We start from the raw sequence: 14662 nt of genomic DNA on the forward strand, positions 1-14662 counted from the left end.
AGATAAAAATATACATGTTGAGGAAGTTTCACATCACTTATTATGTAAAGGAAAAAGGAATCCAAAACTATATAAGTGATTCAAGTTCTTCATTACAAAACACACTAGTAAAAAACACTTTAAGTTTGTTTTATATTTTCTCTTATATTATTGTGTTAGAGTGTTGTCAAATGTAGTTAAATATTTGCTTATGGAAATGTAGGAGTATTTGGGGTCGTAGGGGTAATTGAGGATATATTATGTGTCGTAAAAATATTCATATTTTGTTATTCTCTAATTTTCATTTGACAACGCTCGAGATTTTTTTCTCTTTTTTTAGAGTTTTCGCGTTATGTCCCTATGTTGTGATTGTGTCTGTTATTTTTCTCTATGACGGTTTTTCCCAACAACAAGTAACAGACCTTTTGGTTGGATCCAAGGGTATGAGTTATTAGTATGCTATCTGATTGTAGCTTTGTCTGATCTTCCACATCAAAAAAGAAGGGTGGTGTTGTGAAAGTGTTGTTCAGTTGCAGTCACCAGTTCTATTGTGCATTTTTTGTTAGAGAAATTTAAATATAGAACATATTTTAGAAAGTTAAATTTATATATGTAATTTATGCTTATAAATATATCATTTTCGATTTTAATCTTTGTAATTTTTATTTGATTTTAGTATTTGTATATCTTTCTAGACTAATTAGATTTTTAACTTTTTTTATAAAAAAGTTTCAATCACTTATTCAACAAATATTAATACTATTAACTTGATCTTGATTCTATCCACAATAGGCTAAACGTGGATAGTCTTGGGCCTACCCTTGAAAATAGGGACACCTAAGTATATGAATGACAAAGATATAATAAATGTGGAGCTATGAAGTGATCAAAGCTCAACAAGAAATTCCTAGCTCTGATAACATCGTAGTTTTGATTATGAGGACTCTTGATGATGTAACATCCTTAGATGACAATAACAAGCAAGTGCTAAATATGGTTCAAGCGATCAAAGATTCACAAGACAATTGATCAAGCTATTCCTCCGAATAAAGATGAAGATTTAGGGTTTGATGATCACCGATGATATCATCTTATAATAACATCCTAATTAAAGATATCTCATGTCTCATCCATAAGAATAGTCAACTGAAGTGCTCATATGATTGGTATATCTGACAAAAGACTTGAAACTTCAAAGTGTGAAAGAGAGGGAGTGTGAAAGTTCTCCTGACCGTGTCTGAGCGATCAGTGTTTTGTAAAAATACATTGAAGTTTTTATAAAGTAATATTGTTAAATCAGACATTCACTAAAACTATTTTTGAATCCTCAATTTTTAAATAAAATCACCTAAAATATTTTGAAGGGTAACCAGATGAAATGGAAACTGTCAAATACTTTTGAACCATCTAATAGATTAGACCAAGTACCTAATCAATTAGATAAGGGAAAAACAAGTCTATAATCGATTGTGACAATGTGTTTATGAAGGTAATGACTCTCTATCAAATCCTTTCAAATTAGGCTCAAACGATCGATTATTTATGGTACATAATTTATTAGTCTTAGGACCTAATCGATTAGGTGAGTTAATTTTCCCATGTATTGTTTACTTTTTTGATATATCATTTGGCTTATAAATAGAGCCCCCTTCATTTATTTTCATCCAAAAAAGGGAGATATCTCACCTTCATGTTTCTCAATCTCTCTCTAAAATATTTTCAATTCTCTCACATATTTTTAGCCATAGCGTTTTGAGAAAAAGTTCTTGCTTTCAGTGAGGAAGTTTTTATGGAAATAAGTATTATTGTAAATTCACCAAGAGTTCTTTTTCCTCTTGAGTGAATTATTCTTTTTTAGGAAGTGTTTGTTTGGGTTTGGAGTTAAACCTATTATAAGTTATTTTGGGGGATTAATGTTAGCCTCTGTTTCATTTGTGAGCTCCACCACTTGAGGAAAAGCTATCCTTTTGGGTTCGTGAAGAATAACCGCAGAAAAAATCTTTATCTCGACTCCTGATCTCAGCCTGGTATAAAAGCTCGATTGATTCAAGATCAGCCCGATATAATATATTGGTTCAGTTCGTGGTCATCTCGGTATAAAACGTCAATTTGATTTGGAGGATAGCCAATTTAAAACTCCATCTAGGTTCGACATAAGTCCGTACAAATAAATGTTTGGCTTAGAGACTAAGCGCTCGAAGCTCCGTTTGTTTTTTGACGTGAAGACTAACCGCTTCATTCCACTGTTTGCTATTTGGTTGGAAGTAAACATGAAATTTCATTTTTCCTTGTATTTCGGGGTTCGTGGGTTTAACCTTCTATAAGCTCTCAAGTATTATTAGATACTCTCAATATCAATTCTTGGAGAGAGGAGCATACCACTTCCTTTAGATCGAACCTCTATAAATCTTTGGTGTTATCTTTCTTCCCTTAACTTTTTTACTTTATGCTTATTTTCTTTATCTTGATTTTCCGCTGCATATCCAATTGTTTTTTAGAAAATATTTTCAAATTCTCATTTAGAAAATAATTTTGTTTTAAACCAATTTTTTTCAAGCCCCCCACAATTCACCCACATGTTGTGTGTGAAGTTAGATGTTCAACAATAGAGAACCCCAAAGGGTGGGCAATCTGAGTCAACCTAACTTGAAAGATGAAACAACCAAAGATATTTGACTTTTGAGGGTTGATGATTTGGCCTAAGACTTGAACATACCTCTAGAAAAGGTTAAGGGTAGCTTGTATGTTTGAGGAGTTTCCTGGTAATACCTCTATTGAGCACCTCTTCATCCAGACATAATAATATGGGTGACAAGGGGTCACCCTGCTTGACACCTCTAGAGTAGTCAAAGTTTCCCTCTGCCTACCATTGATTGAAATAAACAACTTTTTCCAGTGGAGTATTCCTTGAATCCTGTCACAAAAAGGTGTTGTAGAAGCCAAAAGTCCTTAGAACCTTAAGCAAGAAAGTCTAGTCAATGGTGTCAAAAGCTTTTACAATGTCTATCTTGATTGCAATATTTCCAAAAAAAGATTTATTGTGTAACAAATTAATGGCTTTAGAGGTGAGACAAATACAATCCATGACATGTCTTCCCTTGAGAAAGCCTTTTTTATGTTTGGCATGATAAGGGCTAGCTTGTATGCAAGAATATTATAGATGATAATGAACTTGAAGTTAGCAGTGCAATGTGCCTAAAGTGATTGATGGTGTCTGATGTGGGAGTCTTGGGAATCAAAACCATAATATTTACCATTCATGTTAGGCATGATAAATTTTGTTGTAAAAAATTCAAGAACTACATTAGAGACATCTTCATTGACTATTTCCCAGTAGGTCTAATAGAAAAATGTCCCAAAACTATCTGGTCATGAGGCACCATATTTATTCATAGAGAAGATTGCATTTCTAATCCCAGCTCTGGATGGCATTAAGGTTAGAAAATTATTGGTACTCTCATTGACGGGGGAAGGGAATAACTTCTTCAATGGAACCATTATCTCTCACTTGATTACTACTTGTGAAGGGAGTATTAAAGTCGAAAACCACATGATCAACTATCTTTTTTGGGTCAGCGGTGAAATTGTTGTCTACTTTCAAGGATGTGATCTTATTAAAGGCTTGCTTGATTTGAGCAGTTTTGTAAAAAAACAATATATATATATATATATATATATATATATATATATATATATATATATATATATATATATATATATTCATGTCTATGTCATAGTGCCATTTTACCTTGGATTTCTTCTCTATTATCAATTTGAATAAATGAATATTTGTTCTTTTTTATTTTAAAAGAAAAAGTTGAAACTAAAGTGACCTTTGATTGATTCTATTGACAATAGGAAAATATGCAATGCAAGATGAGTATGTGCTATATCCTATTATGCACATCCTCATAGTTGGGATTGAATTATCTAATTTAAACTTTTTGCCTTTCTCTAACTTATGATTTACTTTCTTTCACATTATTTTTTCTCCAAAATAAATATCATCTCTAATTTACCTTATTCATTTTATTTTACCTAAAATCACTGTATATTTCAAGACAGAAATCCTTGTCTCTCATAGCTGTAATTTTTATTTGTTTGTAGTCATTCCTTTGTTTGATAGGTTCAAATGATGTAAAAAAGAAATCTACTTGATAAAATTGATTTAATAAAATAAAAATAGTTCAAAGTGCATTCACATGTATACAACATTTTATGTTTAGTTAAATGTAACTTGAATAATAAATTTAAATATAGAACATATTTAAAAATAAAAATTAAATTTACATATGTAATTGATGCTTCAAAATATACTAATTTTTAGTTTAAACCTCTCTAATTTTTTTAATTTGATTTTAGCTTTTTGTATATCTGCATAGACCTATTAAATATTTAAAATTTTGTTTTAAAAAGTTTCAATCACTTTTCTTCGTTCAGAAGAGCACCAAAATTCAGCAAAAATTAATACTATAGGACCCACCCAACCTTTCAGACTCTGTAAAAAGAATCTAAAAGACAAACACAAAACCAATTTTCCAGTTTCACATTGTCTATCATCACTGCCAGCAACAACCTCAACAACAACATTAAACTCAAACCCAACACAAAAACAACACTATATGTTTCTTTAGAACCAAATCCAATCACACAGCACAATCATCATCATCATCATCATCATGTCAAAACAAACATACAGTGTCTGTTTATGCTGGCGTAGAAGATTCAAGCTAGCTTTATCAGAAGCACCACAAGAGATCAAGACCCTTTTTGATCAGTACTCAGAAAATGAACTCATGACAGCTTCAAACCTTAAAAGATTCTTAATTGATGTTCAGAAACAAGAACAAGCTACTGAAGAAGAAGCACAAGCTATCATTGATAGCTTCAAACATTTTCATCGAAGGGGTGCTGGACTTAACCTTGAAACTTTCTTCAAGTTTCTATTCAGTGATAGTAACCTCTCTATTTTGCCTTCAATTGGGGTAAGTTGTTAGTAAATAAAAATATGATTTTTAATTTTTTTTTCTTGTTTTTTGTTATTGACCCATGTTATGTTTCTTAGTCAATGTTATGTTTCTTAGTCAACTGAATCTGGATTTGGTTCATTTTCAATTGGGGTGTTCTTAGTGGGTTTTGTACCTTGTTTATATTCTTTCATTTTCTGACTCTTTTTGTTTTATATACCCTTTTCATTTTCTGCTTGAGGTTTTGTACCAGATAGTAATTTCAGTTCAGTTGTATCTGAGTTTTTTCTTTTGAGAAGGATAGGACTCTATGTAGCACCAACATCTCGGAAAAAAATGTGTCTGTGTCGGAAACCAATGCAACACTGACACTTATGTTTACATTCAGTTCATTAGTTTTTTCAAATTATTTTCGGTGTCGACGTGTTAGTCTTGTGTTGAGTGTTCATGTCTGTGTCTGTGCTTGGTCTTTGTGGAAATTTTTTTTCTATTTCATTATAGGACATTACCCTTTTATTATTGGATATGCCATAGCTCTAAACTGTGGTCCAAACTGTGGTCCATGATCATAATTGCGGCCCCAATATAACTATTTTAGAGATCTGTGCAACATCGCAATCGCAGTTGCGGCTGCATCAGCTCTAAGCCCGCATTTTACTATTATACCAAAGTTCAAAGCATAATTGCAACTGTAATTTAGAACTATGGCTACACCATACGGCATCACATTCAGTATAGTCAAGGTCGAGTGTTGGATTGTAAGATTGTAAGATCTTACAAGCCAAGGATGTCTGAGAATACTACGGTCGGAGAAAGATCGTTTTCATCACCGGTGTGGTCAAGATCGAGCTTTTTTAACAAGATTGTAAAAAATATGTGCTGGGCCTGAAGTATAATTTCCACGTGTTTTGTGTATGTGTGTATAATATAAATGAAATTACCATTTTCCCCTTCGATAGGATCTTATGTGCCGTGCTAATGATCTGAGTTTTACAATCATTCACAAACCGACCGATTCCACTTAAGATCTCGTGCTTGACTACATTGATCACATTGACTTCATGATAATCTCTTGTTTAATTGTGCTTGTTCTCTTATTCTGATCTGTGTTTTATTTTTCTTTCAATTCCAGGTGCATCATGATATGACATTACCCTTGTCACATTACTTCATATATACCGGCCACAATTCCTATCTAACCGGAAATCAGCTGAGCAGTGACTGCAGCGACGTTCCAATCATAAATGCATTGAAGAGAGGTGTAAGAGTTATTGAGTTGGACATATGGCCTAATGCTTCAAAGGATAACGTTGATGTTCTTCACGGAAGGTAAGCGTAGCAGTTAAAAGATGTTGACGTTTACACTTTCATCGTCTATTTTCAATTATTTTCTTGAAATTTTGAAATCTAATTGCTTACATTTTTTTTTTAATGTAGGACACTGACAACTCCGGTAGAGCTCATTAGATGTTTGAGGTCTATTAAGGAACATGCCTTTGTCGCATCAGAATATCCGGTCGTAATAACGCTAGAAGACCATCTTACTCCAGATCTTCAGGCTAAAGTAGCTGAGGTTAGTTAACTGAAGTTGTATTGGAATTTAAAATACTTTTGTGAGTGCTCATTGTATAAGTCCTTCTGTATAAGCTCTTACAATCATATTCATAGATTTGACAATTATGTCCAAATTTTTAGATGGTCACTGAAACGTTCGGAGACATACTATTTGTTCCTGGCTCGGAAAGTTTGAAGGAATTTCCTTCTCCGGAATCACTTAAAAAGAGGATTATTATATCAACCAAACCACCTAAAGAGTATCTTGAGACGAAAGAAGTAAAGGAAAAAGAAGATGATTCATTGCATGGAAAGGCTTCGGGTGATGATGAAGCTTGGGGGAAGGAGGTCCCGAGCTTCAAGTGTGTTTCTATATCCGATTACAAGGTATGAGACTGAACCAATCATGTATAGAAATTGTACTACAATTAATGTTGTTAGGGAAATTTGTTAATTGCATATGAATTTCTATCTTTAGGGAGTCCATTTGGATAAAGAAGATATTCACGACGAGGAAGATCTTGATGAATCGGATAAATCACATCATCATATAGCTCCAGAATATAAAGGTTTAATTGCCATTCATGCTGGGAAGTCAAAAGGAGGTATAGAAGCATGGCTCAAAGTCGATCCGGAGAAAGCGAGGCGTATAAGTTTAAGTGAGCAGCAACTTGAAAAGGCTGTTATAACTCATGGAAAAGAAATTGTCAGGTATTGTTAAATATTTCTAGGGAGTCCTTTTTTTTTGGTAGAAACCTGGTGTCATCGGCGCGCAACTGCAGAGACTAATCCCTCGAGTCGGGGAGGACCACAATTGTTGTTGAATACGTTTATGTCTATGTCTGCGTGCACGTGTCTTTAATTGAATAAATTTGTATTCACCTCAATGTTGGCTTGCTATAGGTTTACTCAGAAGAATATTCTGAGGGTGTTTCCGAAAGGTACTCGCATTGACTCGTCGAATTATAACCCATTAATTGGTTGGGTTCATGGAGCTCAAATGGTTGCATTCAACATGCAGGTTTCTATTTCTTCCTCTTCTACATTACTTCAAGCTACTAAGTACTAACAAAATATACCGAACGTCTGATAAAATAGTCCTATAAAACACCGAGTATAGACACGGACACTGACACGGTGGTATTCATAATAATTTGAGAAGATGAAAGTAATTGGCATTGCTTTATCTAAGTTAGCTTTCGTTGTGGCCAATTCCATGGTAGGGATATGGGAGATCACTTTGGTTGATGCATGGTATGTTCAGAGCCAATGGAGGATGTGGTTATGTTAAAAAACCTGATTTTCTCTTAACGACCGGTCCGGATAACAAGGTATTCGATCCTAAAGCTAAGTTACCCGTGAAGACTACTTTGAAGGTAAAGGTTTTTCATCAATCATCCTCATCCAAATGTATATAATTTAATATTAACTAAGATAGTAAGATTATACTCTAATTGCTCTTAGGTGACTGTATACATGGGAGAAGGATGGTATTACGATTTCAAGCATACACACTTCGATCAATATTCACCTCCCGATTTCTATACAAGAGTAAGTTATAATTTTCTACCCGAGTCTGGTTGATTAACTTATTTGAACTTATCTACTGACATAACATTTGTAAAACCGTATGATAATTTAAATACAGGTTGGGATTGCGGGAGTCCCGAATGATAGTATAATGAAAAAAACAAAGGCAATAGAGGACAATTGGTTGCCTACATGGAACGAGGTATTCGAGTTTCCGCTTACCGTTCCAGAACTAGCCCTACTTCGCATAGAAGTCCACGAGTACGACATGTCTGAGAAAGACGACTTTGGTGGCCAGACATGCCTACCTGTTTCGGAGTTAAGAAGCGGCATTCGAGCAGTTTCACTTCATAGCCAGAAGGGAGATAAATACAACTCTGTAAAGCTTCTTATGCGCTTTGAATTTTATTAATTATGTTCTCATCATTCTAGTTTTCATTATTTACGTACTACTCTGATCACTATTATAAACAAATATTCTCATTCCATATTCATTAAATAATTTATGTATCTGGTCTATATATAGACTATATATATCGGCTATTTAATGAATCTGTAAATGGAATAGTTGTTTATAATAGTGACCGGAGAAGATGTACTAATTTGTACAGTCATTAAGATATGTTGGTAATTGAGATTGAATGTAGTAGAAAGATGGTGTCATGAATAATTGTTCAAGAAACAAATTGTGTTGTGTATTTTGTTTTGTTTGAGGAGGTGTTTGTGTTGTAAGGCTTAATGAAAATGTGTTTTGAGTGACAATAACTCATGTATAGGTAAGTTTAAGGTTTTGGTATTATGTTTTCTTGTAATTTAAAAAGCATGGTGCTGTTGTGTTAGTTTCATGATCTTTATTTTTTAACATAAATAGATTATGCAAATCCTAGTTACAATCATTAAAAAAGTGGAAGCACTAGCATGTTGTTTTCATGTGCTAAAAACCAATCAGTGTTCACACTCTTGTAGGGCCAAACATCAGTGTTCACACTCCAGCAACAAGTTAACAAAGTTACAAAATATTAATGATAAAAAAACCTGAAGTTTGCCCCACTTATAATTCTGTGTCCCCCTTTAAAATTTCTTTACCCACCTCCCTACTTTCTTGGTCACCTCTGGTGTAAAATCCAAAATACCCCGTATTTCGGAAATGCATTTTCGAAATATAAAAAAATGCTGTTTTTGGAGATATATCTCCGAAAACGTTTTTTTTTTTTTTTTTAAATTTGTCTTATTTCGGAAATTCATTTCCGAAAACAGCATTTCGGAAGTGCATTTCCGAAAAAATGCGTGTTTTGCAGATTAAGCAAAACAGCCCCCTCCCCCATTCATTTTACCCTAAATCATCTTCAAACTTCATCTCTTCAAAATTTTTGCAAAAGCAAGTGTGTAGTCTATAGTTAGGCATTCCAAAAGCTACTCAATCTCAACCTAAATCATCTCAATCTCTTCAATCGGTAAGTTTTTCGATTTTTAGATCTATGCTTCAAATCTCTATTAGGGTGTTTAGAAATTGCAAAAATTATATTGGGGTAGGTTGGTACTGTTATTTAGGTTGTTTAGAATGACTAAATGTAGTTTTGATGTTGGATTTTGGGGTCTGCCATTGAAGTTGCAGAAATTGCTTCGCAGGGGTGTTTCGGAAGTTCATTTCCGAAAACACCTCCATTCCCAGTTTCGGAAATGAACTTCCGAAGTGGTCTAGAATTGAATTTTTTTTCAATTGTTTCGCATTCTTATTGATTTCAATTGTTTTCAGGAACATGGCAGGCAACCCAGCACGCATCAGACAGGGGAGAGAGACCCAGACAGCGTCGGTTAGACGCGAGCGGGCGGCGCAGCTGGCGTCGACGCAGGGACGGGGTCGTCGTGTGCGAGTACCCGTGCAGATGGACAAGGGTACATCCACATCTGGATCCAGGAGTCGTCTGGCTCGGGTCTCTTCTTCCCGACAGCAGGAGGTACGAGAGGAGGAGGAGGAGGAGGAGGAGGCAGTTACATACCACGAGGCGGAGGAGGTACCGGATGTTGACCCTCCATACGGGGAGGAGGAGGAGCAGGAGGAGGGCTACCCGGGAGGGCCCACTGACACGACCTTGCTGATTACCTACCACGACCACGTCGCTCGACGTATCTGGGGGGAGATGTATTTTTTATAATTTGCCCGACTTTATTATTTAACCGTTTTTAATTTAGTTGTTTATTCAACATTTTCTTAACGGTCTAATTAACAGTGTTTTTTATTTGTTTTTGTTGTAACAGGAGAGACAAACTTTGAAACAGGTGAACCACGCCCGGGAGATTTTCAGTCTCTTTAAACCAGAGGCGCAGTGGTTTAACGACGTGGTGACAGCTTCAGGGCTAGGTGGGCTGTGCATGACGGGGTATACCACCATCAGCCACGGCATGCAGGGGGCCTTTGTGGAGAGGTGTCACAGGGAGACGTCTTCTTTCCACTTGCCGGTTGGGGATATGACTATCACCTTGCACGATGTGCAGTGTCTGCTCCACTTGCCGATCAGAGGGAGGCTGCTGGACCATTCCCGGATCCAGAGGATCGAAGCCAATGAGTGGATGGCGCTCTATCTAGGTATGGAGCCAGATATGGCGAGGAGATCCTGGAGAACCAGCAGGACGAGGATGACCACGCTATTGATCTCCTGCCGATCTGCCAGCGGATAGAGATGCTTGGGCGGGACGCGTTGAATCGAGGTATCGTTGATCAGGGCAGCCCAGAGGCAGTCGCCGTGATGGAGAGGATCGTCACTGATGCGGGCCGTGCGGCGGCATACAGGCGGCAGAGGAGGTCTAGGGAGAGAGGGTTAGGCATACCCAGTAGGGGTTCGGGTTTATTTTCTTTGTATTCGGATTATATATTTCGCACACTATGACTCGGTCTGTATATATTATTTGAATTTTATTTATTATATTCATATTTTACGTTGATATGTCATTTGTTTTGTTCGGCTTTTTCGTTTTGTATATATTATACGTGCAATATATCTTTCATACGGGACTATTAGAAAAATCATAAAAAAGAGACTTCTGCATAATTCGGAAATGCACTTCCGAATTACACTAAAATCTAAAAAAGAGGTGTTTTCGGAAGTGCATCTCCAAAAACAACCCCCCCCCCCCTTTGGTGTTTTCGGAAGAGAACTTCCGAAGTCTGGGAAAATTTAGAAAAAAAAATACTTCAAAAATGCATTTCCGAAGCAGGGATAAAGTGGGGTTTTCGTTGGGGGTGACCCCCATAGGGAGGTGGGTAAAGAAAAAACCTTATAAAATTGGCTTATTTTCCTCACTTATGAATCCCCTTACTATCTTTCGTTGGACTCTTAGTAAACACCTTTATATCAAAATCCAAATATTTTGACCACGATTCAATAGCAAAATTCTGATAACAAGTGGTCAAACGAATGTCGAATAGACTATGATACTCCCTGACCATTATTATAAGCAAATATTTTCTTTTTAGATTCATTGAGTAATGAATGTATTTAATCTACATAATATATTTTTATTATAGAATTAATTCATCATAATAAAACTTACTTTGTAAGTTGAAAGTATTATGAGACCTTATATTATTTTTAGGTAGGAATTGGATTTTTTTCATTTATACCTTATCAAGTCTAATAGTATTGGTCTGTGTAGGGTAAATACTCTTAAAGTGAGACACACTTATTAAGAAAAAACAAAGAAAAGAAAAAGAAATAAAGAAAAAAAAACAGAAATTGAGCTTAGTTTCATTTTTTAGCCCATGTAGAATTTAAAAGGGTTTAAAATTCTTTTATATAAAAATAACAACTTAACAAAATAAAATAAAGGTTTTAAACGAATAATAACATCGGGGAAGAAGAGAAAGACATGATGTTTGTTGAGAAACTCAAATGTCAGTCATTTTGGCTACATTGAGTGTTTGAGGGGAAGAGGCATGTGTATAATTTAATGCACCTCATGATGGAATTTTTTGGGAAGACAAATTAGCTTTTCGTAATCCCACGTGGCACCCAGGCATGAAGATTTTCCCGTTTATGGCCTTAACCTATTGGATGAATGTGAAAACACATTTCTTTGGCCTTTCTATATATTTTTTTGAAGCATTGTTTTACTTATTCTTCCTTATTTTCAAAAAATTTATGTGTTTAGACTTCATTTTCTTGAACCTTACTTTCATCGATCATGGTAAGGAAAAACATGTTCGTCCACGTGTGAGACATAGCCTCTTTATATTTTACTACGAACATGGTCGGCAAGTTTTGTAATGGCATCAATTTTCTAGCACAGGACGAGAGATGAATGAGCGAGCTCATGGAGCATTGTTCTAAGGATGAGAGGGCGAACATGGATACTTTTAGTGATCCATTTGCTCCCTACTTCTACCTTCACCTCCCTAGTATCTATGATTTGGGGTTTTGGTTCCTTCCTCCCCTTTTGAAACGGAATTCTTAACTACTGCTAATGTGGCCCCTTCCTAGGTTACTTAAGATGTTTTGTTGCTATGGTCTCCTCTAGGGATGGCATGGATCCTTTCTTGGGGATCTAGCATTCATAATTGCCTCTAAGAGCAGCAAGGATCCTCCCTTAGGGAACCACTAAATATAATTTCTCTACGGATGCCAAGGATCCTCCCTTGGGGGATCCAGCAAATTAAATATAATTGCCTATATGGGCGGCAAGGATTATCTCTTGGGAATCCAACAAATATATTTACCTCTATGGGTGACAAGGATCCTCTCTTGGGGATCCAGCAAATATAATTGTCCATATGGGAGGCAAGGATCCTCCCTTGGAGATCATGCCAATATAATTTCCCATACGGGCAGCAAAAATCCTCCCTTAGGAATCCAACAAATATAATTTCCTCTATGGATGGAAAGGATCCTCCATTAGAGATTCAACAAATATAATTGTCTCTATGGATGGCGAGGATTCTCTCTTGGGGATCCAATAAATATAATTGCCCCTACGGACAACAAGGATCCTCCCTTGAGGATCCATCAAATATAATTGCCTCTGTCGATAGGATTCCTCGTATGTCTGGATTGTTTGCATAGACATAACGAATAGATATAGATAAATAAGAAGGAGACGCCTCATTAAAAACCCTCGCTTCCTGGGAGGTGCAGAGGGAAAAGAGTGTATCCCAACTAACAACTTATCTTTTCAATCGGTAGAGTTTTAATATTCACATATGGGAAAATGTTAGCTAGGTGAATAACAAAAGATAAAATAGCTACATGAATAAATAATAGAAATATAATGACTGCATAAACGATTCCAGAGAAAAAGGGATTCCTTCTTGATTTCAGGGTTCATCACGTAGTGTGGATGGATGGGAAGCTTCCTTGCTCTCACCAACTTCACCATGCAGCGTTATCCCATGGCTGGCTCTTTTTACCCTCGCCTTTGGAAGGTCCCTCTTTAACTTAAGGCTTTCTTCATAACACTTCTTGGAGATTTCCTGATCTCCTCGAACATCTCTTACTCACCCATTGGGGAGCGGGTACTTCATGCATAAATACAATGTAGACAAAGTGGCTCCCAGCTGGTTAAAGACTGATCGCCTAATAATCATATTATATGAAGAGGGGGCGTCAATGAATAAATACTCAACCTTTATCTCTTTGGCGTGGTCTTGCTTTGCGAACATAATCTTTAGGGTGAGGTACCCATTTCACCTGCACTTGCTCTCCTAAAAATCCGACCAAAGATCCCTTGAAAGGCTTCAAGTCCTCGAGATCAAGACATGGTCTCTCAAAGGCATCCCTATACAGTATATTGACATAGCTTTCCTGGTCGACTAAGACTCTTTTGATCTCCAATTCTTCACATTTGATGGTGATAACCATGGGATAAGTGTATTATGTGATCTCACGGAGGTTTTCTACACTCAGGACCTAACGGGCGTATCTTATGCGGGCGGAGCTCGTCTCGTCGCCCCTGGAGAGTCCTCTTGCTATGGTGTTAAGGGTATGACACACCGCTTTAATTCCTTCGCCCTAGGATGTTTCATTGGCTTTGATTGGCTTAGGGCTACCGGTACCCTCCCGCCCACGCAGATTATGTCCCCCCGCTCACCAAACTCTAACACTAGTTCAAACTCTCCTCTTCCACCTTCACAACTACAATTGGTTATGAACTCAAGTTTGATAATTCCTTGCTTATGCGGAATGTGACAAAGATGAAAGATGAAAACCAACAGTGAAAATTTCTCATAACAAAGTCAAACCCTATGGACAATTCTTCATCAAAGATATTACATACAACAAAGACAAAGATGAAAACAAGCGGTGTACATTTCCATGAAATCAATTACCACACTCCAAAAAAGAATAAGTTGTTGACTACATAATGGATCCACATCTGTGCTCTATTTTATTTAACTCTGATAGCATTCACTAGTAGTTGATGATGTGTTTCTGTGATTTCTTTCTCCTATTTCCTTCATTTTCGTCATCTAAATTATTAATCTTTTTTCTATTGCAACTACTAAAAAGTCCTCACGTCAAAGAACTGAACTTGGACCAACTCTTGATCAACTGGACAACTCAGAACATCAAAGATTTCAGAGAAAAATATAGATATATGAATCTAAGGAAGAACTCTAGACATAGTATTGAATTCAAAGA

At 36.2% G+C, this 14662-nt stretch overlaps 1 protein-coding gene across 2 annotated transcripts; it reads left to right on the forward strand.

Moving 5' to 3' along the window:
• The first annotated feature begins 4430 nt into the window (after positions 1-4430).
• On the forward strand, positions 4431-8869 carry LOC131621019 (phosphoinositide phospholipase C 2-like). 2 transcript variants are annotated; one of them, XM_058892220.1, is made up of 9 exons: positions 4431-4964; positions 6079-6275; positions 6384-6519; positions 6642-6887; positions 6979-7211; positions 7404-7521; positions 7724-7876; positions 7965-8051; positions 8149-8869. In XM_058892220.1, exons 1-9 carry the CDS (start codon positions 4659-4661, stop codon positions 8440-8442), a joined length of 1770 nt encoding a protein of 589 aa, XP_058748203.1. In that variant the 5' UTR covers positions 4431-4658; the 3' UTR covers positions 8443-8869. The 2 variants fall into 2 exon arrangements, with proteins under 2 accessions (XP_058748203.1, XP_058748204.1); XM_058892221.1 differs by lacking the exon at positions 4431-4964 and adding an exon at positions 5467-5858.
• The last annotated feature ends 5793 nt before the right edge of the window (positions 8870-14662 follow it).

This window comes from Vicia villosa, linkage group LG7, assembly GCF_029867415.1.
Source record: "Vicia villosa cultivar HV-30 ecotype Madison, WI linkage group LG7, Vvil1.0, whole genome shotgun sequence".
Classification (NCBI taxonomy): Eukaryota; Viridiplantae; Streptophyta; class Magnoliopsida; order Fabales; family Fabaceae; genus Vicia; species Vicia villosa.

Coding starts and splice junctions, on each gene's coding strand:
- LOC131621019 (XM_058892220.1), top strand. CDS start 4,659: ATGTCAAAACAAACATACAGTGTCTGTTTATGCTGGCGTAGAAGATTC. Junction 7,212..7,403: donor CATGGAAAAGAAATTGTCAG/GTATTGTTAAAT, acceptor GGCTTGCTATAG/GTTTACTCAGAAGAATATTC. Junction 7,522..7,723: donor TGGTTGCATTCAACATGCAG/GTTTCTATTTCT, acceptor ATTCCATGGTAG/GGATATGGGAGATCACTTTG.